Source organism: Microcaecilia unicolor, chromosome 4 (genome assembly GCF_901765095.1).
Source record: "Microcaecilia unicolor chromosome 4, aMicUni1.1, whole genome shotgun sequence".
NCBI classification, from domain to species: domain Eukaryota; kingdom Metazoa; phylum Chordata; class Amphibia; order Gymnophiona; family Siphonopidae; genus Microcaecilia; species Microcaecilia unicolor.
In genome coordinates this window covers 84909740-84935930 of record NC_044034.1, presented here as the reverse complement: position 1 = coordinate 84935930, position 26191 = coordinate 84909740, and the positions used below count along the sequence as shown (strand labels likewise).

Here is a 26191-nt window from a genome sequence, read left to right as displayed (position 1 = left end):
TCAGTGCACGCCAATGCCTACACGCTAACTGATTAGCACAGGGCACACCTACTCTCCAAACTCCAAACACACTCCAACGCAAACAATCTATTTTTTAGCATGTGAGAAGCATGCACCAATTCCAAAACCACCCCAGGATGCGCTCAGGCGATAATGCCATTTTAACCTGTGGTAAGCACACACTAGTGCTTACTGCAGCTTAGTAAAAAGACCCCTTTATTTTTCCTTCAATATCTTTTTTTCGAAGGAGGAGTTATCTTTCTCTTCTTCCCCAACCCCCGCATCCTTGCTGGTAGAATTCTGTTGGTAATTTTTGCTGCACAGTATTGAATTTGATTTATTTCTGTGATATTAATGGATTTTCCCTTTATACATTTCATGGTCTTATTCATTTTACTTATCATACTCTTCACTTTAGATTTTAAAATCAACTTGGATAATCTGTTCCTGGCCTGGAACCCAGCATATTTATCAATTTCCAGAGAGGCTAAGAGCTCACTTCTGGGTCTTTCTCTCCTCTATCGTCTTCCTCTTCATTTAACATCTTAGCTATTCTTTCATTTATTTCACTTTCCTGCAATTCTAGATTTCCTCTCTCTAGTGATACCTTATCTTTGCTGTTAGTGTTGATGTTCCTTTGAAATCTCTCATTTCTCTCTCTACATCTGCCCTTTTACTTGTACCTCTTTCTGGATCCTCTCCATCTCCCTCTGCATCAGCCTTTCTTTGGATGTTTTTTTTCCAAGCCTTTTCTTTCTCTCACAATCCCAACTTTACTGCTATTGTTCTCTCTTGAGGCTCCTGTTCTTTTTTGGCAGATGACTTTCCTCCAATGTTCCCGCCAAGGTCTTTTCTTTCTTCCACCATTTATTTTTCTACAGAAGCCTTCAATTGTGTTAAGATACTATCACCCACATACTTCTGTTGTTTGATCTTTAAAATTAGGGATCTTAAATTTGCATCAGTTGCTTTTTGCATCCCATTTCTGTACGCCCCATCCCATTTCCGTGCTCCTTTTTTTCAGATCATGCATAAATTTTAGGTGCAAATCTCGTGCGTAAATTTATGCCTGTAAAGGCCAATTAACTCTCATTAGTGCCAATAATTGCTGGTTATAAAGCCAATTATTGGTGCTAATCGGCTTATTATTCAATTACATTGCATGCGCAAATTGGGCATGTGCCCAAATTTGCGTATGTGATTTTTTTTTTTGCAACTTTTAAAGAATCAGGGGGTTTATGTTGCATTCCCCTTGACCCCTGGTCGTGTTTTGATATGAACTCCTGAATGTTTAATTTATGTATTTAGCAGTATTTTTCTCAAATTATACAGCTGTATGATTAAGAAGCTAGAGATGTTTATGTTTATTGGGCACAATATACCGCCTTTCAAATAGGGAGCAATAATAGCGGTTTATATAATAAAAAGGAAAATATTAAAAGGAACTACAATAGGAAAGAGGAAAGGAATCAAGAGGATAGAGGTAGAATAAATAATAGTCTCTCTGCTGCCATTGAATGCCCCCAAGAGGCAGTCTTAATGAGAAATGCCTGAAAAAGCAGCTGAGTCTTGAGTCCTTTTTTTCAAATTTTGGGTAGGAGAGTTCATCGGGTTTAATCGAATTGTGTAGTAAAACAGAAGGGATCATTAAACAATGTTTTGTTCTGGATAAGCAGCCATACTGTTTATCAAGGCCTCATCTCTGGCATTGTATTGGGTATGAACCTTTTAACTCCTTAACACAATGCTTGTCACCAAAAATACATTTATTTCCCTAACTGTTCTCATTTTATTTTAGAACCACAAGTGAGACCACGCCCACTCAAAAGGACAAAAGGTATGTCATATTTTAACCAATATACAATAAAACAGATAGATAGATAGATAGATAGATAGATAGATAGATAGATAGATAGATAGATAGATAGATAGATAGATAGATAGATAGATAGATAGATAGCATCTGTACTCATGCATGAGGTGTGACAACAAGTATCCACAGATAAATTCATTAAGATAAATGATGTCACTCTTTTCTGCTTGCTAACCTGTTTCCGTATTTTATCCCCTTTATCATTTTTGTTACCCTTCACTGAACCTCTTTTAGTTGTGTTATATCCTTTTTGAGATGGGGCAACCAAAACTGCACAGTATTCAAAATACAAATCACATCAGGGACCTTCACAGAGGTCTGATGATATTCTCCTCTCTCAAATAATCCTTAACATTTTATTTGCCTTTAAAGCAGCTGAAGAACACTAGGCTGAAAATTATAACATATTCTGCCAGATTCTTTATAGTCCGTCTAGAGATCCATGCCGAAATCCAGGCATATTCTGTAACAACGCGCTTAACTTAAGTTCATCAGTGTTGATAATAGCACTTAACAAGCAATAATGAGCACTAATTGGCAATAATTAGAATTTACGCTCACAGCTCGTTAAGTGCATTCTGTAATGAACTGTGCCTAAATTCTAATGCGTGCAGTTCAAAAGGGGCGTGATCATGGGCAGGGAAATTGGTATTTCATGGACATTCCAAAATTTACACACATAGTTATAGAATGTGGCCCAGTGCGAATAAATCTACATGGAGGGATTTATGCCATGTTTTCGTTGGTGTAAATGGATGCCCGTAGTTTTAGGCGCTAGGATATCAACTAAGCATATTCTGTATACCGAGACTAAGTCTAGGTGCCACTTATAGAGTTTGATTAGACGGAAATCTTTACCGCATGGATTTTTTAGGCACCATATATAGAATCTGGCCCATTATAAACAATCTGGTCAATATTCGAAGTGATTTATGCATACAGGAAAGGCTCCTGCCTGCTTAAATTGCTTGGAGCTGGCTAACTGCTGATATTCAGCAGCTCTTAACTGGGCAGTGACACTGAATATTGACACAAAATGGTCATTTTTGAGCCAGACTGCACAGGGGTGTTATGGGGTGGAGTTGGGGAGAAGTCAGGAGTTTTGCGGGTGTCAGTACCTGCACAACATAGAAAGGGGTCTCTGCTCCTCCCCCCCCATCACCACCACCACCACTCCCATCCCCCCAGTGAGGCCTAGACCCCCCTGTCCAGGTCTACACCCCCATCCCACCAACACTCACAGGTCAAGACTCCCCTCCCACTCCACCCTCAACAAGGCTAGACTCTCCACCATTCCCCAGCGTGCTCTACATCCCCCTCCTACCCCCACCAGGCTAGAATCCCTTCCCAACCCCTCTTTCAGTCAAGATAAGCCCCCACCAGGCCTATCTAAATTCTCTGGTGGTCCAGCAGTGCAGTGGAGGAGCAGTGAACCCTCATTTGTTCCTGTTTTAGGAGCTGCCTCTACAAAATGACTGCCTGACCTCAAGCAGCAGCCTTGAGGTTCTTCTGTAGTACAGGCTTTGCACTTACCATGCATTAATTTTTGTTGTTACCGTGCTGCAAATGCAAATCTACTACATTTTGATAAGAAAGCCCTTAGGTCTAGGGTTTTCAACCCAGTCCTTGGAGCACACCCAGCTAGACAGGGTTTTCAGGATATCCCCTTTGATCCTAGCCCAGTCTTCTTTTTCTATGACATCAATCTATTTTAAAATACATAAGTACATAAGTAAGTACATAAGTAATGCCACACTGGGAAAAGACCAAGGGTCCATCGAGCCCAGCATCCTGTCCACGACAGTGGCCAATCCAGGCCAAGGGCACCTGGCGAGCTTCCCAAATGTACAAACATTCTATACATGTTATTCCTGGAATTGTGGATTTTTCCCCAGTCCATTTAGTAGCGGTTTATGGACTTGTCCTTTAGGAAACCGTCTAACCCCTTTTTAAACTCTGCTAAGCTAACCGCCTTCACCAAGTTCTCCAGCAATGAATTCCAGAGTTTAATTATGCATTGGGTGAAGAAAAAGTTTCTCAGATTTGTTTTAAATTTATTACACTGTAGTTTCATCGCAAGCCCCCTAGTCCTAGTATTTTTGGAAAGCATGAACAGATGCTTCACAGCCACCTGTTCCACTCCACTCATTATTTTATATACCTCTATCATGTCTCCCCTCAGCCGTCCCCTCAGCCGTCTCTTCTCCAAGTTCCCTAGAGCTAAAAGAAAATATGCATCATCTCTGATGATAGAAAACCTTAAGTAGAAAACTGTCCAGTCTAAACACATTTATGTTAACATTTATGTTAACTTTTTATTTTAGGATAATTATATTTAGCTGTATAATCAAATGACCATACAGTAGGGAGGTAGTGGCTTTTTCAGAGTCATTACCGCCCCCCCCCCCCCCCCCCCGTTTACTAAGCCACGTTAGTGGCTACCATGAGGCAATGCAGACACAGCCCATTCAAAGCGAATGGGCTGTGTTAGCATTAGGGCACGGCAGTCGCTAGCACAGCTTAGTAAAAAGAGAGGTAAGTTGCCCCTTGGAAAAAAAACATTAAAAAAATTATTTTAGGGAAAATATTCTAAGTCTAAAAAGTACTATTTTATTGATCTACAATCTACATTAAAACATGACCTGAATTTTCATATGAAAACCTATGCTGACATACCATGCTTACTCTGCATGCTTGGTACCCACAAATATTCTTTAATAAAATATTACAAAGATTATTTTGCTGTTATATAGTCAATATTCATTGTTAGAGGATACATTAGAGGAAGTATGAGACACTTTCTTCCTATGTTTATGATTTCCTCTGAATATTTTTTGTAGATGGACGACCCCTAAGAAAGACAAAACGGAATCACCAGTCTTAAAACATTTTCCACAAAACCAAAACAAGGTGAAGAAAGACATATCTGGAGAGACATATCAGGCTGAAGAAATATAAGTTGTTAAAAAAACTTTGGAATATTTCTTCACATCTGAACAATGGGGTTACATAATATAGGCAAGGAAACTTCACGATGTGTAAATTAAAAATTCTAACATTATTTGCAAATTAAGGGGGAAGTTATCAATGTAGGCTATTGTTAAGTTGGGTTATTCTAGCACAGGGTCCCATTTTATGCAATGAGGCACTGTACTAAAATAACGTGACTTGTGGTTAAATAACCAAACTTAATGGCAGCCCATACTGGTAAGTTCCCCTCTTGAAGTAAAACCAAATGAAAGGCCAAGAAACCAATTCTGAGTTGGGGAAGGACCATCAATGAAATTATCCAGATAAGTTTATCTGGGTAACTTTAGCCAGATGTTCCATGGGAATATAATCAATTAAAGTTGTCTGGATAAAATATATGGATAACTTTAGGCCTGCGATTAGTGCAGCCTATCTTAACCGGTTAAGTTTATCTAAAAGGTGCTGAGTATCAGCCCTATCCAGTTAAAACTGGAACCATATCGCAATCTTGCCTCCTCTTCCAAAATTTAAGGGTCAGTGGATCAGGAGGGGGATTTTGAAACAAGATTTACCCATATAAATCCTCTTTCATATTTGAGAAATAGACAATTAATGGGTCAGCTTCTCTAGGGCTTTTCTCCCTTTTCTATGTGTTAGCACATTGATGAATCAGTGTCTAAGTGAATTTTCAGGTAAATAAAAATCATAAGGACCCTTTTACTAAAGCTTAGTGCATGCTAATGGAATTAACATTTACGCAGCTAACATTTACATGTGATCTGAAAAAGGGGGCATGGAAATGGAAGAGGCATAGGCAGAATGGAGGCATTTCTAAAATTAATGTATGTTGTTATAGAATAACGGGAATATGCACCTATTGAAGGCATGTACACTTGCACCATGTTTCAGTTGGTGCAAATGGCCACACCTAAAGTTAGATGTAATTCCTGAGCAAAAGCACTATGCCCAGTGTACCTGAATGTAACTCACCTTGAGATACTACTGAAAAAAGTACAAGCAAAATCCAAATAAATAATAATAATAATTCTATAAACCGTGGCTAACTTTAAGCATGGCTTATAGAAATAGCGCTTCTTTTGTCCCTGATTTTTTTTTGGCGCCTATATAGAATCTTGCCCTAAATGCTAAGAAGTCCATTATTTATACCTATGGGCTTGAATTCCATTGGTGTGCACTAAGCTTTAGTAAAAGGGCCCCATAGTTAACAAGCAAGTGTGAGGTTTATAAACCAGCATGTTTGATTTCATGCTTGAATTATGCAAACTTATTTTTCAATGCAGTTTCACCAACAATATTAACTTGTAATAAATTAATAGGATATATATGAAAAAGCCACCTGACTGTTAACACCTTTGGTAGTATATAATAAATGAAACAGCTGAAGACCAAAACAAAAATTTACAAGGAGCTCCAAATGGATAACTCTTAGATATTTATGAATATTTTTTCTATTACAAGGATTCTTTAAGAAACACAATCTGTTACAACCTTGAAATGCTGTATTATCCCTTCCAGAAGCTTGAACTGTTAGTGCCTTGGGAGAGAAGCTTGCATGCTGTGATCCCTACCTGAAAACAAATGTTAATTAAAAAAAAAACTTGGTGCTTGGTATGAAAACCATTATATCAGAAAAGCATTGCTAATATCTGGTACTAACATGGGTTCATTTGTAAATTATGTCATTTTTATAACTCTGATTTTGTATTCATAAAATCATTAAAAACCATTTGCTTTCTGTGTTTTTTTGCCTTAAAAGTTGCAATGCAACTGTTTACGCAATAGGGGAAAAGGTTGCTTTCAGTGCCTCTCCTTTATTTTTTATGGCTTTACAAATTCTGTTGGGTGTGGCTTTATACCTCTGTTTTGGAGACCTGTGCATTAAAGAAATTGTATAAACTGCCTTGCTCAATTACTCATTATTATGTTTATATAACAATTTCTTTTACAAATAATGTGAGCTGTAGAGTTCTATTTTCAAAAGGGACTAGAGTGCAGAACTTAGCTATTCAGATTTTGATTTGCTTACTTAAGTACTTTGGCAGTCATTTCTAGAAATGTAAATCTGTAGCTAAAAAAGAGCTTCAAAGCCAATTTTGAATATTGCATCTAGGGGCCCTTTTACTAAGCCGCATAGGTGCGTACGTTCGTCCTAAGTGCATCAATTTTGAACTACTGTCTGGCTACCACGTGGCCTGCGTGGTAATTTCATTTTTTTAAACTTGCGTCCACTAAGCATGTCGAAACTTTCCGGTACGCGGCGCTAACCGGGCGGTAATCGGCATTGTACATGCGTAGACCATTACCACCCAGTTAACGCATGAGACCTTACCACTAGGTCAATGGGTGGCGGTAAGGTCTCAGGCCCAAAATGGACACACGCCAATTTTTATTTTGCCGCACGTCCATTTTCGGTAAAAAAAAAAAAGCCTTTTTTGCAGATGCACTGAAAAATGGACCTGTGCACATCCAATACGTGTGTCTACACCAGCACAGGCCATTTTTCGGCGCACCTTAGTAAAAGGACCGGCCAAGGAGGTACAAAATATGTATAGGGACACATGAAGATGCATGTTCAGCTTTCAACCCATCCAGCAGGAACAGCCATTTTACAAAGGAACATGTTCAAACATGAGAGGCATCACTCATGAGTTTCAAAATGTAACCGCCAATTTTATATATCCCCTGATTCTGGAACAGGGCACTCACAGTTACACATCTTTTGGGCGCGTTAGGGGCCTTTTTACTAAGCGATGGAAAGCCCAACATGGGCTTACCGCTCACCATTCCAGAACTACTGCCAGCCCAGTGTGGCACACCACCGGTAGTTCCACCCCCAGCGCAAGGCATTTCTGGTGCTAGCAGAGATACTTGAAAAATAGTTCCACAGGGGGTTACCCGGCGGTAATCAGGCAGTATGGAGCTGCCCAGTTACCATCGGGTTAATGCAAGAACCCTTACCGCCACCACAGTGGGTGGCAGTAAGTACTCTCCCCCCCCCCCCCAGCATGGTCACACGGTAAGAGCAATCTTACCACATGGCCATGTCTTTTTTCACTCCCAAAAGATTCCTACCAAATGAAAATGTCTTCTGCACAAATGTAGTTCTGCATAAAGCAAGGGGCAAACCTTAATGCAATCCCCTAAAATTCTGGAAGGAAAAAGACCTCATAGAGCTCCTAGATCACAGCAATCCAACAGAGCTGACCAGATCACAATGATCTTCTTTTCATCATTGGCAAGGTCAGATCACAACGATCTTCTTTTCATCATTGGCCACCTTGCCAATGAAGAAAAGAAGATCGTTGTGATCTGGTCAGCTCTGTTGGATTGCTGTGATCTAGGAGCTCTATGAGGCCTTTTTCCTTCCAGAATTTTAGGGGATTGCATTAAGTTTGCCCCTTGCTTTGTGCAGAACTACATTTGTGCATAAGACATTTTCATGTAGTGGGAATTTTTTTGGGAGTGAAGAATCTAGCGATTTTATATTTCCACACCCTATTGATTTTTTGCTTTAGTGGATTTACTTCTCTTTTCAGCCTTTTAACCTACTACTACTACTATTTAGCACTTATATAGTGCTACAAAGCGTACGCAGCACTGCACAAACATAGAAGAAAGACAGTCCGTGCTCAAAGAGTTTACAATCTAATAGACAAAAATAAAGCAAACAAATCAATTAACGTGTGGAGGAAAGAGGAGAGGAGGGTAGGTAGAAGTGAGAGGTTACAGGTGGTTATGAGTCAAAAGCAATGTTAAAGAGGTGGGCTTTCCATCTAGATTTAAAGGTGGTCAAGGATGGGGCAAGATGTAGGGGCTCAGGAAGTTTATTCCAGTCTTAGGGTGCAGCGAGACAGAAGGAGCAAAGTCTGGAGTTGGCAGCAGTGGAGAAGGGAACAGATAAGAAGGATTTATCCATGGATCGGAGTGCACGGGAAGGTTAGTAGGGAAGGACGAGTGTGGAGAGATACTGGGGAGCATCAGAGTGCAATGGTAAAAAAAAAAAGGCCTCAGCACAAGGCACAAACAGCTCCGGCCACTGGTGCAGGGCCCTTTTTACTGCAGCTTAGTAAAAGGGCACCTTAGAGGGTCTTTTACTTAGGCACGTTGGCATTTTTCGTGTGTGCTAAAAATAGGCGCATGCTAAACGCTAAAGATGCCCATAGGAATGCATGGGCATCTTTACCATTTAGCACGCACCTAGCACACTCTAAAAACGCCAGTGTGTCTAAATAAAAGACCCCCTTGGTGTACAGATTACTGTCACTTTTGTGGGTAAGTGTACATTATGTACATGAGTGGCACCGATACGCCAAAGAACTATTCTGTAAGGACATGCTTAAGTGGCATAGAACGTGAATGCAAAGGGGCCATTCACCTGTGAACCATGAGAGGGGCATGAGCAGGGTTGCCACTTAATGCACACAACTTACAAAATATAATAATGTTTGGGTACCCTTGCTGCATTTGGTTAGCTGCAGTTACACCAGATGTATGGCTGAATGCTGGATTATGCTGCTATTGGAATCAGATGCTCTTATAGAATAGAGACAATACATTATGCAGCATCAGGGTTGCCTACAAGGAAGTGCCTGCTTACAGAATCATCTCCAAAGTCCTGACTTCTTCAAAACTAAATGCCCGGAAAGTGCCAATTAAGGGTCCCTTTTACTAAGGCGCATAGGTGCCTAGATGCGTACAATGTACGTCAAATTAGAACTACCACCCGGCTGCCATGTGCCCCGCGCGGTAATTCTAAATTTTATGCACGCCAAAAATACACGGCAGAAAATAATTTCTATTTTCTACCATGTGGCGCTAACTGGGCACTAACTGCGCACTGTACGTGCAATGATGATTTCCATCCGGTTAACATGTGAGACCTTACTGCTAAGTCAATGGGTGGTAGTAAGATCTCAGGCCCAAAATCGATGCGCGCCAATTTTTATTTTGCCGCATGTCCATTTTCATCCAAAAAAAGGCCTTTTTTGCAGGCGCGCTTAAAAATGGACCTGCGTGCGTCCAATACACACACCTACACCAGCGTAGGCCTTTTTTCATAAGAACATAAGTATTGCCATACTGGGACAGACCAAAGGTCCATCAAGCCCAGCTTCCTGTTTCCAACAGTAGCCAATCCAGGTCACAAATACCTGGCAAGATCCCAAAAAAGTAAAAACGTTTTATGCTGCTTATCCCAGAAATAGCAGTGGATTTTCTCCAAGTCCTTAGTAAAAGAGCTCCTAAAGAACCAAACTGCAAAACTTCTCCCCATGACATTTAAGCGCCATGATTGGTGTACCTTTAAAACACTGAAACTTATACCCAGATATTCAGCAACGGGCTGTACCTGATTACTGGAGCCAAATATCTGGGTATAAAGCGGATGCTGGAAGTCACCTGGGTATCACCAATATTCAGTTCCGGTACACTGATACATAAGTGACTATGCCAAAGCAAGGGAATGCTAAAGAGAACCCTCAGAAATGCAACTCACCCATGCGACGGTCCGGAATATCTGATTCACTATAGAGGGTGGACAAGTTTTTTCATTCACTGGGTCCTCTTAATGCACCATTGCCAATCTTGTAACATGCCTTTGAAACTCCACATAATATGATGTGAAAACAAAAATATTCTACACACGATGTACAACGTACAAACCTCTACCTACCAACATCCACCCTGTAAAGTACTGAAACATTCATACGCGTGTCTATAACGGTGCTTATACCTACACTGTGTTTACCAATACAATCCCAATACAGCACATCATAAGATTCATTATTCAGATATCACAACAGTCAGCAATAGACCTTTTACTTATCTCAGTGTTTCCGGTTAGAGACACTCATACCTGGCAGCCCTGTAACCAGCGCTGTTCCGTGAATGCTGAACCAGTGCCCAAGTGCAAATCCTGAAAGTAAATTCCTGCAGCTCCCCTGTATATCCGATGCCGCAGGTTTTGATAGCGAGTGCTTCAGGGACTCAGGTATGGCTACTGCAATCTAAAAATCATGTACTCAGGGTTCTTGTTCTTTTCTGATTTCATGATTTTTAGATTGTAGCAGCCACACCCGAGTCCTTGAAGCAGTTGCTATCGAAACCTGTGGCATCAGGCGTACAGGGGAGCTGCAGGAATTTACTTTCATCATTTGCAGTTGGATGCTGGTTCAGCATTCACAGAAGAGCGCAGGAAAGGTGATTTATTTGTTTAAAGGCTGAGGACATAAAATAATGCCCTTTGGCATTCTGCATCAGCCCCAGGAACTGATGCACCAATAAACTACCCTGTGCCCTGAAAAAATATCAATAGTTTCTAGTAACACCACCCACCTCCCAACATGTCCAACTCACCCCCTAGCCCTGACCCACCCCCCAAAAAATGTCCCTGGTATCTAATGGAACCCGTCTCTCCCCTGATTTGACTTAAATTTACTTAATTTTAAAAAAGACCCCTCACCCCCACCACAAGACCCTGTACCTTAAATGAGGCAGGAATGATGCCAACTCATCCTGCTTCCAATTCTGCTATCTTCAAAAATGACAGCACCCACATGATGCATGCCTTATAAGGCAGACTGACCCCATCCAGTGCATACCAGGGTACACTGCATGAGGCCAGGCACCACCATTTTTGAAGATGGTAGCACAGGCAGCAGGAGCAAGTGTGCATCACTCTTGCCTCATTTAAGGTGCAGGGTCTAGGGAAGGGGCTGGTTGGGGTGCCACTAGACATCAGGGCTGTTTTTTGAGGGTCACTTCAGGGTGGAGGAGGGGAGGGAGGCCACTAAAGCAGTGGTTCTCAACTCAGTCCTTGGGGCACACCCAACCAGTCAGCTTTTCAGGATATCCACAATGACTATGCGTGAAATATATTTGAATGCCAAGAAGGCACTGCATGCAAATTAATCTCATATATATATTTAGTGTAGATATAATCTGACTGGCTGGGTGTGCTTCAAGGACTGGATTGAGAAGCACTGCACTAAATACCAGAGGCCATGGCAGAAAGCTATCTGGGGTAGGGTTGTTGGGTTGGGGGGCTAGAGGGAGTGTCTGTGAACACCCTCTCCTCTCAACCCACTCTTCTATGCATCCCTGAGTTTCCCATGTTGTACGTTCGTCAAAAAAATGTTTTTTTCATTGGTATGGAATTGGTAATGACCGCATTACCATTCATTTTAATAAGGTATGCAACCCTCATTTCTGCACATGTTAACACCATTTCTGCTTTGCTCAGTCAGTAATTGTTGCTTTTAAACTGCAGTAACCATGCAGTTGCCCTCACAGTAGCTTTCCAAATTGGATCATAGTGGAGGGCAATATTAAGACAGCTGATTAATGCAAATAAAGGGTACTTTACCTGCATTAATCACTTTTAAAATTGTCCTTCAAGTGATATCAATATCAGTTTATTGCTTATATACCATTGTGTCCCCTAAAAAGGGTTCACTGCGGTTTAAAACATATCAACTGAATACAGCAGAAAATATACAAGAACAACAATAAAATCTCAAATAAGGAAGTTTTCATTTCCCTCCTAAATATAATATAGGAATATTCAAGACACACCAAAAAGAGGTAAACTATTCCAAAGTGGAATAATAATAACAGCGAATAAGAAATATAGGGGCCCTTTTACAAAGGCGCATTAGGATCTATGTGAGTGCAGTGTGCGCCCAAATGAGACTACCGCCAGGGTACCACACCCCCCCTGGTGGTAATTTCAGATTTGCCGCATGCCCATAATGCCTGGATGCTTTATTTATTTATTTCCTCCCACATGCGGCATTTCATCTTTAATCGGCAGTTGGTGAGTGCCAACCGGTCACCTTTGTGTAGCCCATGAGCCCTTACCGCTAGATCAATGGGTGTCGATAAGGGCTCAAACCAGTTTTAGACATGCTGGTTTCAGATTTACCACATGCCCTTTTCCCGTCCCATTAAAAAAAGCCCTTTTTTGCAGATGCTGTCAAAACTGGCCCGGCGCATGCCCAATACATTCGCCTACACTACCACAGGCCACTTTTTACCATGGCTTAGTAAAAGGACCCCTAAAATATTATTTAAAAATGGACACTTATCACACTCAGGGTCCCTTTTACCAAGCTGCGGTAAAAAGGGTCCTACAGTAGCAGCAGTGGCTGTTTTTGCCATGCACTGAGGCCCTTTTTTCACCGCAGCAAGTAAAAAGGCTGCAAAAATACATGGCCATGTGGTAAGATTGCTCTTACTGTGTGGCCATTCGGGGGAGGGGCACTTACCACCACCCATTGAGGTGGTGGTAAGGGCTCTCGTGCTAACCCGGAGTTAACCAGGTAGTGTGCAGTGCTGCCCAATTACCACCTGGTAACCACCATGCAAAAATATCGAGCTCTATTTTCCCCAGCATGGGAAATGGTGCACACTAGGGCTAGAACTACCTCCGGTGCCCGTGTTGAGCCTGTGGTAGCTCCAAATTGGCATGTAGTAAACCCGAGTTGGGTTTACTGCCATTTTTCAAAAGGGCCCCTCGGAGAACAAAGTACCAATAATCATTGTAACCATATTGAGTAGCCAAACAGAAAGTCTTTAAACATATCTACAAAATATTCAGAGCAGCAACTTCCTTTCAAGAAATTACACTTTTTTTACTCACCAAACATTTCCAGTTTATTTACCTCACATGATTTTTCCATGCAGATGAAAATAAACAAACCATTACTCAATACCCCAGCATGCCCCTGAGATTTTAGCAAACTTATGCGGTTAACCTTAGCTGTTTATGTGATATAATCCTGTACAGCTAAAATCATAGCACATCTGCTGATACTCCTGCCACATGTACTAAAATAATATATGGCCTAGATCATTTTTGTGACACAAAAATATTCTCCAATTCCCCAGTTCTTGCTCACACAAGTTTTACCTTGTTTATTTGCAATACAGATTGAAAATAATACACATTTGCAGATCATATGCTGCTTTCTGTTAACTTCATTTTTAAGGGCATTTCTTTTGCCATAATATTGTTCTCTGCAATATATCTTACTAAAAACACAACTTTAAGAAGTATTTTAGAAGGCATTATTCAAAAGTTTTAATATGAATAAATGTGTCCTTACTCACGTAAAAATACATTTTGAAAATTATGCACACATATATCCCCTATATGTGGGTAAAATAAGCATTCTGTTTCTCACTGGATGTGCTACTTGCTTGAGAATACCCCAAGATTTTATTATTTGGATTTTGCTCACATCTTTTCTAATAACATAACATGTGGGTCCTTTTACTAAGCTGCGACAAAAGGGGGACTGTGCTGATGTCAGCATGTATTTTTGACCCGTGCTGAGGCCCCCTTTTACCGCAGTGGGTAAAAGGCTGGGTTTTTTTTTTAAGAAATGGCCATGCGGCAAGTAAAGCACTTGCCATGCAGCCATTTCAGCGGGAGCATTTATTGCCACCAATTGAGGTGGTGGTAAGGGTTCTCACGCTAACACGGAGGTAACCGGGTAGTGTGCGGTGTTGCCCAATTACCGCTGGGTAACCACAAAAATTTCAAGCCCCATTTTCCCCGTCACAGGAAATGGTGTGCACACGGATGCTGACTGAGGCGGAGATAACATGCCGGTCACCCAGGCCGAGATGCTGACCCCCTGGGCGGTTTACCTCGTCACAGTGACATTCGAAACCTGGCAGCAGCATCAATTCCCATACGCTGCCTTGAATATTACTGCTTATCAGAGCTTTGTAAACGGGCCCCTTTATTTATTTATTATTTATTTATTTATTATTAGGGTTTATTTACCGCCTTTTTGAAGGAATTCACTCAAGGCGGAGTACAGTAAGAATAGACCAAACATGAGCAATAGGCAATTAAACCAGTAAAAAGGATGAAGTTGGTCCAGAGGGTGGCTACGAAATTAGTAAGCGGTCTTGAATGCAAAAATTATAGGGACAGGCTTATGAACCTCAACATATATACGCTAGAAGAGAGGAGAGAGAGATGAGACATGATAGAAATGTTTAAATATCTCAAGGGCATTTATGTACAGGAAGAGAGCCTTTTTCAAATGAAGAAGAGCTCTGGAATGAGGGGGCATATGACAAAGTTAAGAGGGAATAGGCATAGGAGTAACCTAAGGAAGTATTATTTCACAGAAAGGGTGGTGGAGGCGTGGACTGTTCCAGAATTTAAAAAGGCATGGGATAAGAATGTGGGATCGCTTAGGAACAGGAAGAATTAGGGGTTACAGAGGACGGGCAGACTGGATGGGTCATATGGCCTTTATCTGCCATCATGTTTCTATGTTTCTAATACAAAGTATGGCATAGTATGCTACTTACAATGTCAACATGATAGTGAAGGGTATAAGCAAAGATGGGACATGTGATAGGTAAGAGAGTAAGTAAAGTTAGAAAGTAAGGTGACTAATTTAAAGAAAGTTGCACATGAGGTCAGAGAGATGGTTAAATATTATCTCAGCTAGGGTAGGAGTGGATAAACATGTCCTGCTGCAGTATGTGCAGCCCGTGTCACTCCTTATGTGTGTGAGTGAGACTAACAAGTTCTTCCAATAAAGGCCTGGTTGAAGAGCCAAGCTTTCACCCACTTCCTGAAGTAGAGATAGTCTTGTGTTAAGCAGAGCCTTTCAGCGAGTGCATTCCAGAGTGTGGGGGCTACTCCGGAAAATGCTTGCTTGCAGGTATCACATTGTGTAACGTTTTTGGGAGAGGGTGTGGTTATAGTCCTTGAGAGGACTTTAGTGAAGAGAAACTAGAAGAAAAGAGATGCAGGTGCATAAAAGGAACTATGAATAATTTGTATAAAGATTGAATCTTTTGTATGTGACTGTGCCCTTCTTCTACTGACGTTTCACATCATTTATCTTTCTGTTAGCCAATGGATTTTGTCTCATATTTATGTATTTTTAAAAAGAAGGCACTTTCTAATTTTGAGCTGTAATGAATGCAAATGACTCAGATTCTGCTCTCAATCTTAAGTACAGTTGGTTTATTTAACAGGCTTTTTGTATTTCTAAACTGTGAAATCACCTTGTATTTTCAAGCTTAAAAAGGAAAAGCTGTAGCAGGAGACATGAGTCAGCCACACAAAATGCTTTGGCATTAATCTCTATTTATTCATACCACTAATGCTTTTTAAGGTACCTTGTATGAGATAGAATCCTCTGTATTCTTATTCCACTTACAACAATGTGAAATGAGTTTTTAAATGTGCAGTTGCTGAAGGACTATGCGGAACTTGAAAGCTGTTTTCTCTATAAGTGGCATTATTATACAATACCACCCTAATTTTATAAAACTGAGCCCCAAACTTTATGCTTATAGATTATGCTCATAATCTGGGACCATAAATTTAGGAACTGTGGAGGGGCATTTTCGAAAGAAACCTCCAAGTTGCAATTTGGACGTCCTTGCAAAATGGGGAAATCCAGGGGCGGGGAAACCCATATTTTCGAAACCAAAGATGCCCATGTCAAAAACGTCCTGATGCAAGCCATTTGGGCATGGGAGGGGCCAACATTTGTAGTGCACTGGTCCCCCTGACATGCCAGGACACCAACCAGGCACCCTAGGGGGCACTACGGTGGACTTCATAAATTGCTCCCAGGAACATAGCTCCCTTACCTTGTGTGCTGAGCCCCCCACCCCCCCCAAAAAAAATCCCACTACCCACAACTGTACACCACTACCATAGCCCTTACGGATGAAGGGGGGCACCTAGATGTGGGTACAGTGGGTTTATGGTGGGTTGTGGAGGGCTCGCTGTTTCCTCCACAAATGTAACAGGTGGGGGGGGGGGGTATGGGCCTGGGTCCGCCTGTCTGAAGTGCACTGCAGTACCCACTAAAACTACTCCAGGGACCTGCATGCGCTGTCATGGACCTGAGTATGACATCTGAGGCTGGCATAGAGGCTGGCACCACATATTTTTAAACATTCTTTTTGAGGGTGGGAGGGGGTTAGTGACCACTGGGGGAGTAACAGGAGGTCATCCCCTATTCTCTTCGGTGGTCATCTGATCATTTCGGGCACCTTTTTGTGCCTTAGTCATAAGAAAAACAGGTCCGGGTGAAAACATCCAAGTGTTCGTCAGGGATGTCTTGGGGTTTTTTTGATTATGGGTCAAGGATGTCCAAGTGTTAGGCACGCCCAAGTCCCACCTTCACTATGCCTCCAACACGCCCCCTTGAACTTTGGCCATCCTTGTGATGGAGTGCAGTTGCGGACATCCTAAATCAGGTTTCGATTATACCGATTTGGACATCCCTGGGAGAAGGACGTCCATCTTCCGATTTATGTCGAAAGATGGACGTCCTTCTCTTTCGAAAATGAGCCCATAAATGTAATAATTTAAATTTAGGAGTGTAAATTTAGGAGCATAACCTTTACAGAATAAGGCCCTAAGCACGCACAATTTCACGCACAATTTATAGAATAAGGTCAGTTGAATGTATAACATATTTAAATAATAAGCTGTTAATTGGAGTGATCAGCCAATTATTGGCTTAAATTGGTGTTAATGGGTGAGAATTGGCACCAGTTAGCAGTTGTGTATGGAACTGCCCTTAGTCATAATTCTAAAGTGGCATGCAGAATTTCTATTGTGCACTTCTAGGGGCCATGGACATGGGAAGGACATTGGCGGGTCAGGGGGCATGCCCAGGAATTACGCACGCAGGTTGTAGAATACTAGCTGTTATTTTATTTATTTGTTACATTTGTATCCCACATGTCCCCACCTATTTGCAGGCTCAATGTGGCTTACATAGTGCCAGAAAGGCGTTTGCCGTTTCCGGTGTGAGCAAATACAATGTGATGTTGTGATAAGATGAAGTTTAAATGGCAAAGTCACAGTAATAGTTGTAAAGTGGGAGAGTAGTGTTGTGTTCATACATGCTTCAGTCTTCTTGTGTAGCCAAGGTCAGTCCTTTAAGTTGGATTGGGAGGGTATGCTTTAGGGTTAGGCTAGTATTCTACAAGAGTTAGGTGTGAGCATTTACACCAGCCTTTGACATAATTTAAATGCTCACCCCTAAAATTAGGCGCAAGGCTGCAGACTTGCATTAACATTGTATAACAGCAGTTCTGCACAGAAGTGCCATTAATGTCAGTGTCAATACAATTCTTATATACCACATAAATCCCCTAGTATGGCCCAATTCAATTTACATCACATAAAAATATACAATAAAATTACAATACCCAAATCATGATACAGCTTTAAAAAATAATAAACCTCCTAATACAAGAACTAGTCTTCTGTATAATGCATTTAGGCAAACAAAAATATTTTAATCTTATTATGAAATGACAGATAATTAGTTTCTGTTCTAATAATGGTAGGAAGCGAATTCCAATAAGAAATCATAAAATTATAAAAGATGGTGTTAACTATTTTAAGAAATTGACCCCCTTCACCACCACTGATTGTAAAATCAATAGGCAATACATCTGCTTTGAGAATCTATTTATATTATCTTGAACAGCACTTGGCAACTAGGGGCTAGGTGGTACAGCAATCATTTCTTTTGTGTACTGAAGAAGGAAGAACACCAGAAGCACCAGAGAAAGGGTAAAGCAGCACAAGCAGTAGTGGAATGAAGACCCAAGGCATCTCAAAAGATGCAAAGCAGGCAGAGAAGGAAGATTAGCATCTACTACTACTACTACTATTTAGCATTTCTATAGCGCTACAAGGCGTACGCAGCACTGCACAAACATAGAAGAAAGACAGTCCCTGCTCAAAGAGCTTACAATCTAATAGACAAAAAATAAAGTAAGCAAATCAAATCAATTAATGTGTACAGGAAGGAGGAGAGGAGGGTAGGTGGAGGCGAGTGGTTACAAGTGGTTACGAGTCAAAAGCAATGTCAAAGAGGTGGGCTTTCAGTCTAGATTTAAAGGTGGCCAAGGATGGGGCAAGACATAGGGGCTCAGGAAGTTTATTCCAGGCGTAGGGTGCAGCGAGACAGAAGGCGCGAAGTCTGGAGTTGGCAGTAGTGGAGAAGGGAACAGATAAAAAGGATTTATCCATGGAGCGGAGTGCACGGGAAGGGGTGTAGGGAAGGACGAGTGTCGAGAGATACTGGGGAGCAGCAGAGTGAGTACATTTATAGGTTAGTAGAAGAAGTTTGAACAGGATGCGAAAATGGATAGGGAGCCAGTGAAGCAACTTGAGGAGAGGGGTAGTATGAGTAAAGCGACCCTGGCGGAAGACGATACGGGCAGCAGAGTTTTGAACCGATTGGAGAGGGGAGAGGTGACTAAGTGGGAGGCCAGCAAGAAGTAGATTGCAGTAGTCTAAATGAGAGGTGACAAGGGTGTGGATGAGGGTTTTGGTAGAGTGCTCGGAAAGAAAGGGGCGGATTTTACAGATGTTGTAAAGAAAGAATTGACAGGTCTTGGCGATCTGCTGGATATTAGCAGAGAAGGAGAGAGAAGAGTCAAAGATGACCCCAAGGTTTTGAGCTGAGGAGACAGGGAGAATGAGAGAGCAATCAACAGAAATAGAAAACGGGGGGAGTGGGGAGGTGGGTTTGGGGGAGAAAATGAGAAGCTCGGTTTTGCTCATGTTTAATTTCAGGTGGCGTTGAGACATCCAGACAGCAATGTCAGACAAGCATGCTGAAACTTTGGTTTGGATGCAAGGTGAGATATCAGGGGTAGAAAGGTAGATTTGGGAGTCATCAGCATAGAGATGGTAGGAAAAGCCATGGGATGAGATTAATGAACCAAGGGAAGAAGTGTAGATAGAAAAGAGGAGGGGACCAAGAACAAAACCCTAAGGTACGCCGACAGGCAGAGGGATAGAAGTAGAAGAGGATCCACCAGAGTGATCACTGAAGGTGCGGAGGGAGAGGTAGGAAGAGAACCAGGAAAGGACAGAGCCCTGGAATCCAAATGAGGACAGGGTATCGAGAAGTATGCTGTGATCGACAGTGTCAAAAGCAGCGGAAAGATCAAGAAGAATGAGGATGGAATATTGACCTCTGGATTTAGCCAGTAATAGGTCATTGGAGACTTTAGTAAGCGCAGTTTCGGTTGAGTGGAGAGGGCGAAAACCAGATTGTAGTGGGTCAAGAATAGCATGTGAGAAGAGAAAATCAAGGCAGCGGTGGTGAACAGCATGCTCAAGTAATTTGGAGAGAAAAGGGAGGAGGGAGATGGGTCGGTAATTAGAGGGACAAGTAAGGTCGAGTGAAGGCTTCTTAAGGAGAGGTGTGACCACACCATGTTTAAAGGCAGTAGGGACAGTTGCAGTGGAAAGTGAGAGGTTGAGAATGTGACAGATAAAAGGAATAAGAGCAGGTGAGATGGCATTAAGAAGGTGGGTGGGAATGGGATCAGAGGAACAGGTGGTACATTTTGAGGAAGAAAGGAGAAGTGTAGTTTCCTCTATAGTAACTTCAGGAAAAGATGAAAAGGAATGAAGGGAAGGAGAGAGAGGGGAAAAAACTAGTGGAGGGAGAGGTGGCGAGGTAGAGAATTCAAGGTTTATCTTTTGAACCTTGTCGTGAAAGAATTCAGCAAGGGTCTGAGGAGATAATGAAGGGGGAGTTGGGAGAGGGGGCACCTTGAGGAGAGAGTTCAATGTGGTGAAGAGAAGTCAAGGGTTAGAGCCAAGAGAGTTGGTCAGTTGGATATAATAATCCTGTTTGGCACGTAAAAGAGCAGATTGTACAGCGCTGCGTATGCCTTGTAGCGCTATAGAAATGCTAAATAGTAGTAGTAGTAGTAATTGGAAGGAGGTCAGCATGAACTTAAAGTGTAAGAAATCAGCAAGGGCCCGAGATTTCCTCCAGAGGCATTCGGCGAAGCGGGTACAGGAACATAGGTAGCGGATATTAGAAGTCAGCCAAGGTTGTGGTTTTGTACGCCTTATAGAGCGGGTCATCAAAGGTGCAAGTGTGTCTAAGGCAGAGGATAGAATATTGTTGTAAGAAGAAACAGCCTCAGACGTGGATGGTGCCACAGTAGAGAGGAGGTTTGAAACATGGGAGGATAGAGATGAAGGGTCAATATCCTGAAGATTCCTAGATAAATTAGATAACATAGGACGGGACTGGGAGGGAGGAGATTTAAGTGTGAAAGTTATAAGATGGTGATCAGAGAGGGGAAGATCAGAGGCAAGGAAACTAGAGGGTGAACAGTTGGAGGAGAAGATGAGATCAAGGCAGTGACCATTTTGATGAGTGGGGGAGATGGAGCATAGTTGGAGATTAAAGGAGGATGTTAAAGCGAGTAACTTGGAAATATAAGAGTTGGAAGGATCATTAGCAGGAATATTAAAGTCACCAAGGATGAGAGAGGGGGAGGAAGGATCATGGAAGAAGGCAAGTCAGGCATCAAAGTCACTGAGAAAGGATGAAAGGGACTTATCAGGGGGAGTATTCGAAGAGGCAGAGGAGAGAAAAGGCAGATAGAGTGGACTTCAAAGGAGGAAAAACAGTGAGATTGAGGTGGAAGAAGGGGTTGAAATCTGGAGGAGGGAGACAGGGCGAGGAGTATGTGAAAAAAGATAACCGCCATGGCAGAGGGCTGCAACTGAAGCAGAGTCATCAGGGCAGAGCCAGGTTTCTGTTATGGCGAGCAGATGGAGCTGACGCGAGATAAAGAGGTCCTGGATATAGGGGAGTTTGTTACAGATAGAGCGGGCATTCCATAGGGCGCAAGAGAAGGGCAGAGGAGAGGAGTAGAGGAATAGAGATGAGGTTAGAGAGGTCGCGGTGAGATCTGTAGAGTTGGGATAATAGTTGGTGAGGAGGGCCAGGATTGGGATTGATGTCACCGGCTGAGAGTAAGAGAAGGAGTAAAAGAGAGCGGAGGAGAGTAGGAGAGATGTGGCCACGAAGGCGTCAAAGGCAAGAGGTATTTAGGTGGAATGGGGAAGGCAAAATGGAGGGAAGAAAGAGACGGAGATTAAAAGCCAAGAGGGCGGAAGAGGGTAGGAGAGAAGGCACTGACTAGACAGAATTTAAACATGACACATTTGTTTGTTTGTTTACATGATATGGTAGATCATCTGCAAAACAGCCAGCTTTTCAAATGATTGCCAGTACTCAGCTCAACACACATTACCATGCCTAAAGTATGATGGGTCATGAACATAACTGGCCAAGATATATTTAAATGTAGAGCACAGCAGGTAGTGCACATATTAGGAAGACCTGCAGCCAAAAAAAGACCTAGAGAAACACTGAAATTCCTACCAGTCTCTTGTCTTCCCCAACCCTAACTCATCCTTACCCTCATACACCCACCTTACTCTTCTTCTCCTCTCCCTTCCTCCCAGCCCATTTATATTATATTCATTCTATCCCTTCAAGCCATCCAGTCCACCTTGACCCATCTATACCACTCACGCTCTCCCCCTCACAACCAGTCCATAACAGTCCCTCATCTCTATCTAGCATGTTAACACCATCCATGTTCTATTCTCTCATGTGAGGATTCCTCTCCTCCCTTCTTGTTTTCCTATTCTCCCAGGCCACTATGACTTCTTTTTCACCACCTTCTTTTTTTTTCTCTTCTTGCCTTCTTATCCTATTTTCCTCCTTGCTTCTTACTCCTTATGCATAATTTTACTTTTGTTTGGGGGGTAGGGTGCTTAATACCTCTCGTATCTGCTCCACTCCCCCATTTTAAACGTCTCTGCTCCCCCTGACCTACATTGCCTTGTCCCCTATTTGTTCCTCTCCCCATTAGGTTGCCCCTCACCTCTTACATCAGTGCTCCTTCCCTGCAGATTAATCTCACCCATCCCTCATTCCTCCTCAACAGATTCATCTCTCACGTTTTTATTCTCTGTTCCTCAGAAGCATGGATGACCTTCCTACTTCCCTTTCCCATATCCACAGAGCATTTCTGCTCCCTGAAATCATTCCTATCTTCCTATCCACTGCAGCACTTCTCCATGAACTCACAGACTGCAGCGTAGCAGCTGTTCCATGTCCAAATAGTCCCTTGGAAGCTCAACATTTCCATAGCTCCAGGACCTCAGATGCACATGGTGTTTTATGTCCTTAGCCTGAAAACTCCAGTGATCACATTCTGAGTGAACGATTCCTGGACACTGAAGTGCATATTTATAAAAATAGTGCTAGCCCACCTGCTAAAGTTCTAGTGGCTACAGAGTAAGAGGCTAGCCTAAGAAGCAGAGTTAAGGTTGGATCTAGGCTAACCAGTGCCTTCTGCACAAATGGAAATTAGCACCCTCCTTGTTGGTGGCAGCTTTTGCATAACCTCATCTCCTTTAGTACTAGTGATGACTCCAACACAAGAACCCTCTTTTTCTTTCTTTTTTCCAAACATCCGCTTCTTTCCCCTCTACTCTCAGTTGAGCATCATTATTTCCCTTCCCACCCTCCACTGTCCCCTTGTCTACGGGGGGGGGGGGGGGGGGGGGGGCAGTTCTACAACTGGTTTCATGGTAGAAACCTATTCTGTAAAGGAAAGTGGGTGCCTACTTTTGTTTATATAATACTAGTATATACCTTCCTGACATTTAGGCATGATCACTGATGCCAGCCATAGGGCTGATATAAATGCAAGTGCCTAACTCTGGCAGCTACCTACATAACTTATAAAAATAACTGGATGCCTCACATAAGATGTGCACATAAGTGAGAGTCCCATCTATGTCCTGACCATACTCCTCCTCTATGTATGTATCCCTTGCAAATATGTGCTATATAAGTTAAGCAGGTATTTGTTGAATTGCATTTAGGTGTTTACAGTGGGAAACCTAAAATAAAAAAATATTCTTGTTAGCTTTCACACCTGCGCCAAGGCATGCACAAATGCCAGCTCCCAGTTTAGACCCAGATCTAAATGAAAGGACAGGTACAAACATCAATGAAACCTGCTTCCATCCTCCTCTGAGCCCCTCTGAAAAAAGGAATACCCTCTCTCCCCTTTCTATGCACACTCTCCTGCCTACTTTGAGAAGATTAGTACTACTACTACTACTTATCATTTCTATAGCGCTACTAGACGTACGCAGCGCTGTACACTTGAACATGAAGAGATAGTCCCTGCTTGACAGAGCTTACAATCTAATTAGGACAGACAAACAGGACAAACAAGAGATAAGGGAATATTAAAGTGAGGATGATAAAATAAGGGTTCTGAACAAGTGAATAAGGGTTAAGAGTTAAAAGCAGCATCAAAAAGATGGGCTTTTAGCTTAGATTTGAAGACGGCCAGAGATGGAGCTTGACGTACCGGTTCAGGAAGTCTATTCAAGGCATATGTTGTAGCAAGATAAAAGGAATGGAGTCTGGAGTTAGCGGTGGAGGAGAAGGGTGCAGATAAGAAAGATTTACCCAGTGAATGGAGTTCCCGGGGAGGAATGTAGGGAGAGATGAGAGTGGAGAGATACTGAGGAGCTGCAGAGTGAATGAGTTATAGGTCAATAAGAGGAGTTTGAACTGTATGCGGAAATGGATAGGAAGCCAGTGAAGTGACTTGAGGAGAGGGCTAATATGAGCATAATGACACTGGCGGAATATTAGTCATGCAGCAGGATTTTGAACAAATTGAAGAGGAGAGAGATGGCTAAGTGGGAGACCTGTGAGAAGCAAGTTGCAATAGTCTAAGCGAGAGGTGATAAGAGTGTGGATGAGGATTCTGGTAGTGTGCTCAGAAAGGAAAGGGCGAATTTTGGTGATATTATAGAGAAAGAAATGACAGGTTTTAGCAGTCTGCTAAATATGTGCAGAGAAGGAGAGGGAGGAGTCAAAGATGACCCCCCAAGGTTACGAGCTGATGAGACAGGAAGGATGAGAGTGTTATCCACAGAAATAAAGAATGGGGGAGGAGGAGAGGTTGGTTTAGGGGGAAAGATAAGAAGCTCAGTCTTGGTCATGTTTAGTTTCAGATGGCGCTGAGACATCCAGGCAGATGGCGCTGAGACATCCAGGTAGCAATACCTTTCACATCTTGACAAGAGCCATTCCCCTAAACCATGTCTGCTCTACTCACAAAAGCCGCATCCTCCTGTACAGTGCTCAGATTTAAGCGATGCCTCTGAATATTTAATGATTATCTGTATACATTTGTGACTAGCTTTCAAAATCTTGTTTGTTGATCTTTATGAGGATATGCCTAAATGGACTAGGAGCTAACTAACTGCTTCAATCAACTTAATCAGGAAGAGTTGGCTATGTCATGGCTATCTGCAGCACTGGTCTTCAAAGGCCCCCCCCCCCCCCATGCAAAAATGCCTCCTATATAGGTCTCTCCAGTACAACATTTTATAGACTTTCAAGGCCACACCATGCTAACCATTCATTTTTCAAACTTGCTGACAGACATCAAGGGTCTGCTGTTCAGTTTCTGAAACATATGGAGAAGAAAGGAGGCCACCATGGTCACAAGCTTTTGAAAAGCACAGTGGGAAAGGAGAACATCTGAGAACTGTGGTGACTGGCTCCCATGTCTGTAGGTGCCTTCTGCCTGATGTCAGAGATACAAACATGAAAACAACTATCCCAAGGCTACTACTCCAAAGAACATTTCACAATTCCTTAAAACCACAGTATTTACTCACTCTTACTGCACAAATCTAAGAAAAAAAACCATTAACCCCTCAGGCTATTTTCAAGCACAGTAATTAAAACAAAACTTTGAAAGGAATTGTTTCAAACATTTCTGTGATTTTTTTCACAGTTTCTACTTGTGAATTGCTATTTTCAATTTTCAGTACTCCACATTGATTCTTATAGAGTTGATGTATGTGAGTTCTTTGGGATCATATTTAAATGAGGCAGTATAATATGAGCAAGCTTATCTAACTACTTGATTGTCACACAACGGGGATGGGGTAGGTGAGCCCTTGGGCAGCAATCAAGTTGATGCAGCCTAACTAGCCAGGAGGTCAGATATGCCCTGATTGGTGGCATGCAAGTCACACCCAGGCTAGGATCAAGGCTGATCTAGTCTTATGACACTCTGAGAGGAGTAGGCAGGATCTTAGGAGTGTAAGAATGATTAGGAGCAGCCCAGAAGCAGAGAAGGCTATGCTGAATGAGGTCCAGGGATAAGACAAGTAGCAGACGTCCAAGGCTCTCATGAAAGAAGAGAGCAATGGAAGTAGGAAGTACTACAATGAATGCCCACAGCAGATGAGCCAGACTAGACCTCAACGAAGGAGCTGAAGAGGCCCAAGGTCCAAAAACACAATCATGGAAGAGGGCCATGAAAATCCAAGAAAATACAGAGGTCACAGCAAGGTCAGGCAGGCAAAAAACATATAGATAGATATGATAGAGTAACAGGAGTAAGAGAAAAAGGGGATTAATTTAAAGTTGCAAATGAGGT

At 42.2% G+C, this 26191-nt stretch overlaps 1 protein-coding gene across 3 annotated transcripts in view; it reads left to right on the top strand.

Annotated features, from left to right (window-relative positions):
- Positions 1-4774, top strand: part of POSTN (periostin) — a 146828-nt gene extending 142054 nt beyond the window's left edge. For all 3 annotated transcript variants that reach the window (XM_030200402.1, XM_030200403.1, XM_030200404.1), the window contains 2 exons: positions 1799-1837; positions 4714-4774. In XM_030200402.1, the coding sequence (XP_030056262.1) occupies positions 1799-1837; positions 4714-4757 (83 nt within the window). In that variant the 3' untranslated portion in view covers positions 4758-4774. The remainder of the gene's footprint in view (positions 1-1798; positions 1838-4713) is intronic.
- The last annotated feature ends 21417 nt before the right edge of the window (positions 4775-26191 follow it).